At 46.2% G+C, this 4,748-nt stretch overlaps 1 protein-coding gene across 1 annotated transcript in view; it reads right to left on the reverse strand.

Moving 5' to 3' along the window:
• Window positions 1-4,469, reverse strand: part of LOC115229642 (mucin-5AC-like) — a gene marked incomplete at its 3' end in the record, with an annotated part of 4,796 nt that extends 327 nt beyond the window's left edge. Inside the window, exon 1 of the mRNA XM_029799966.2 lies at window positions 1-4,469. This exon is cut by the window's left edge and continues 327 nt beyond it. Within this exon, the coding sequence (XP_029655826.2) occupies window positions 1-4,272 (4,272 nt within the window).
• Between the last annotated feature and the right edge of the window lie 279 nt (window positions 4,470-4,748).

Below are 4,748 nucleotides of genomic sequence, written 5' to 3' on the forward strand. Positions count from 1 at the left end.
TTTGAATTGCAAAATGCGACAGTTCTTAGCGGTGATTTCAAGTTCTTTTTGAAGTTCGCGGAAATCTTCTGCATCGGATTCTCTGAATTGATCATACATTTCATCGACTTCTAACTTCATTTCATTGACCTCTTCACGGAGGCTGTTATTTTCTTCGTTTAGCCTCATGCGGGTCTCATCACTCTCTTCTAATAACTTACGCAGTTCTGCAAGGCTTCTACTTTCTAGCTGACCTTTGGCCACCTTCATTTTCTCAATCTGAACTTGATCTTCTAATTCTTTTTTATCCTCCTCTAAGTCAGTGCATTTCTTCTCCATGGTTTCTAGCTTTTCCGTATACTCAGCAACTTGTTTCTCAATTATGGATTTTTCATTTAGATCATTCTGTAACTTTGAGTTATCGTCTTTTAGTTTCTGAATACATTCTTCAAGTTCAGCAACTTTGGATTTAATTTTCTCTACTTCCTCGAAGGAAAGGCCCCTATTCGTCTCAGAAGGTGAAATTTCGGCTGGTGAGCGAATTTGTCCACCCTTGCTTTTACTCTGGTCATCTGGCGTTTCATGGTATGACTTCCTCGGCTCTTGGTCCCTATTTTCACAGGGGACAGCTTTTAGTGAATGAGCTTCTTGCCGACCTTCATTCGAAATGGACGCCGGAGGCGCTGCGACGGCTGTTGATGCCGCTGGGGAACTTGGAGAAACTACAGCATCAGTAGATGATGCTTGAGTAATATTATCCTTCCCGGGGTACCTTGAAACAGCTGCTGCTGTTGCTGCTGCTGCTGCTGCTGCTGCCGCTGCTGCTGCTTGTTGTGATGCATCTATATTCGTTTCTCTGTGATGACATATTACGCTCGCGTTTTCGGCCTGCTGTTGGCTGACGCTAGGGCTGTAACCCGATACTTGTTGTACGTAGGTATTAGGCTGCGCTTGCTGATTATCTTTATCACGAGTAATTCTGTTGTCAATGACTAAAACATCCCTACTCTTACCTCCCTCATATCTCGGTTTATTTTCGAAACTATTCGGATCGAATCTAGTATCCAGATCATAATCTGCATCTTTTAGATAATGGGAACCTGGAGCCTTACCATCTTGGATATTGCTAGGGCCAGGGCTGTAGGACTGCTGGCTAGGGGAAGTGGAAGAAGTTCTACTCGGTGTAGACGGTGTATCTAAAGGCGGGGTGTAGGGTGGGGGAGGGGGAGTGTGGTAGCCAGCAATGTGAGGGGAAGTAGCACGAGCTACATTGAATTCGTAGCTGTCTGGAGATACTCCAGTTGATGTGGTATGTAGAACAGGCAGCGGTATGACACGTGCCGGCGTGCTGGGGCTCGGGGAAGGGGACGGCGACTGGAAGGGTCGGTAACCGCTTCGCATAGACGAAGGAACGGGAGAGGAACATGAAGAAGCAGAAGGACTACTAACAAAACTCCCTCCCCCGCTATCCCAACTACGATCCACACCCCCGCCATCGATAAAACCCCCTAATCCACCAAAACCGCTGTGAAGTACAGAGGGACTCATCCTACCTGAAGGGAAACCAAATCCTGTCCTTATGGTGGTGGTAATAGGCGTCCTTCCGACCCTGGTTGCTCCACCCGGGGATATCACAACAAAGGGTGCAGGCGATGGAGATCTTCCAGTCGGCTGTGATGCTTGTTGGGACGATCGATGACCTTTCCGGACCTGTACTTCCACAACGATCGGCTGCCGTGACCTTCCACTTTCTGAAGACGATGAAGTAGACGAGGTCGAATCCTGTCGAGACAACCTTCCAGGGCTGTCTCTCATTCCCTCGTTGTCTTGACCACTGGTGATGATTATATTTGAACCTTCAAAGGAATGTGATCTAACACAGCGTTGACCGTCGTTTTTGGCCTCTTCCGATGCCGCAGAGGTAAAAGCTCTCGTCGAACCTACGTGAGGGTCGTCAGTATACCGACCCGCTCGTCTGATAGAAGCCATATTATCTCCGTAATCACTGTAGTCTTCTTTAGTTGATGGCGTTGTTGTTGTCGATGTTGATGTTGCTGGCGTTGGTGTTGATGTTGGTGTTGATGTCGGTATTGTTGTTGTCGCTGCTACTGCTAATGCGGCGGCGGTGGCGGCTGCTTCCGCTGCCGCCGCCGCGGCCGCCGCCTCGGCTTGTGATTTCGCGTACTTAGAAGATTCAACAACCATTGTTTTTACTTTCGGAATCGGTGAGGTAGGTGCCGCAGTATCGGTCAGCTGTCCAGTAAATTTCGGCCCCAAAGAAGTAGGGGCGGTAGCTGCCGTTTTCGTAGTTTGGTTCGAATCTGTTGTTTTTGTCGCTGTTGTTGTTGTTGCTGTAGTTGTAGTTGTTGTTGTCCCACCCGCATGTGTTGTTGGTTTTGTTGATACTGCAGGGGTCGTTGACGGCACGGACGATGTTGTTGTTTTTGCTGTTGGTGTTGTTTTGGTAGTAGTAGTAACAGCTGTTGTAGTAGTTTTATCCGATACTGTTGCCGAAGTAGTAGCCGTGGTAGGGGTAGATTTCGACGCTGTAGGGCTTACCCCCTTTTGTGCGGTGGTGGTGGTGGTTGGCGCCGTTGTGCTTTTCGCTTGTTGGACACTTGTTGCCGGCGTAGCACTTGTTGCAGGAGGGGTGCTCGTTGGTTTTGCAGATGCTGCTGTGGTGGTTTTCGGTGATGGCGACACCGGTGATGATGGTGATAATGGTGCTGATGGGGATGAAGGTGATGGCGGTATGGATAACGAAGGTTTTGTTGTTGTGGACGGTGTGGTGGTGGTAGTGGCTGCGGTGGTTGTTTTCGTTGTGGATTTTGTTGATGAACTTAATGAAGGTGCTGCTAATGATGTCGATGCGGTGGGTGACGGTGGGGTCGGTGACGCTGGTGATGCTGGTGATGATAGAAGTGATGGGGACGGCGATCTTGTTTTCGCTTTGCTCGGCGTTTTCTCGGACGCGGCATTTTTATCATCAGAAGCGGCTACGGTGACAACAGGTGTCTTAATGGCCGGAGTAGGGGTGGTGGAAGTGGAAGTACTGCTACCTACCTGCCCCTTGCTGGCCACTGTGGAGGAAGGAGGCACCGTGCTTGCTGTGGCTGTGTCAACCTTTGCTGAAGACGTTGTCTTTGGTGTGTCACCCGTTGAGGATTTGGTAGAAGTTGGCGTCGTTGACGCGCTGGATATTTTAGATTTATCATTTGCAGAGTCGGATGTTGTTGTTGATGGTTTTGTTGTTGCTGCTGTTGTTTTTGTTGTTGTTGTTGTTGCTGTTGTTGTTGGTTTGGCTGTTGTTGTTGTTGATGATGATGTTGATGGAGCTGTGGCTGTTTTAGTTGTACTCGTCGCAGTACTGCTGCTGCTACTGGAACTTTTCTTGGTATCGATAGTAGAATCCTTGGTCGTAGTGGTGGTGTCCTTGCTTGGAGCGGCACTGGTTGCTTTTGATGCAGATTGTGAAGATGATGTGGACGATAATGATGACGATGGCGTCGATGTAGTTCCGGCACTTGTTGAGACCACGTCGGACCCCTTCGATGATTTCGCCGATGCTTCAGCCGAACTCACCTGTTTTGTGCCCGGGCTCGGAGCATCGGTCTTTGACGTCTCTTTAAGAAAAGAATTAGTTTTCTTTCCAAAGCCTGGTAGTTTGTTAGGTCCGGGTCCACTTGGACTAGGAGGGGCAGTTTTACTTCCTCCAAATTTCTCGACTAATTTTTTCGCACTGGCAGTCGACAGCAAAGTATTTCCTGGAGGACCACATTTTTTCACATCTACAGGGGATGGTTTTTTGGAATTTGCTAGGTTTGACATAATAAGCGAAACAGGGGTTGCATTTGGAATTACATGCGGCGATTTTTTGGGTTTGTTTGATTCTAAAAGTGCTGCTAATGGTTTTGTGTTTTTGGTTTCGTCATCTTTTACTGTCGCTTCTGGGGCTGTCTGTGCTGTAGACTTGCTTTTATCTGTTGTGGACGACACATTTTTGTCACTAGATTTTTCTTTCTCTTCTTCCTTTTTCGATGTGGTTTTCCGGGCGTCGGCACTATTTGCGAGGGTCTCTGTTCCGTTTGTGCGTGTGTCCGAACCGTGTTCGCTTTTAGCGTGGAAACAATTACGGCATATGGTTTTCCGCCAAGTCTGCGGTGCGAAGTTCTCACAGATTGGGCCAACTGTAGATTCATCATCTGTGCCTGGTGTCGTTGCTCTATCATCGCGATGACCGGCACCGGGAGTCAGTTTATTCTTAGTGACACTACTACTGTCTGTTTTACTCATAATGTAGAAATTCTAGGTGGACGTCCTTGGAGGGGTAGTGAATAAGAGACATACATATAAACGCGATATAAGCGAATCCAACGACAAATATACAAAATTTCAAAACAATTTTTTTTTAAAAAGCAACAAAAGCTATTTTCAACTCAAAAGTGTAGTTGAGAAAGAAAAAATATCAAGTAAAAAAATAAAGTAGTTTTTTTTTTGTTTTTTTTTTTTTTTTTTTTCAATTTAACAATATACAAACTGTGCGTGTGTGTATGTGTTTGTATGCGTGTGTATAACTTTTTTTTTTCTGAATAAATTTTTTTCAGTTTTTCGTTTTTCTTTAACTTTTTTTAAAGGAAAATTTCAATAATCCAACGAAAATATAAATTCTTTCTTTCTTTTTCTTTCTGAAATTCAAATATTTTGTCTCCCTTACTCTCTGGTACATACACTGGGCGAAAGTTTCCTCGCCTGCCGACACAAGTTCCTCT

This window comes from Octopus sinensis, unplaced genomic scaffold (assembly GCF_006345805.1).
Source record: "Octopus sinensis unplaced genomic scaffold, ASM634580v1 Contig13332, whole genome shotgun sequence".
Lineage (NCBI taxonomy): Eukaryota > Metazoa > Mollusca > Cephalopoda > Octopoda > Octopodidae > Octopus > Octopus sinensis.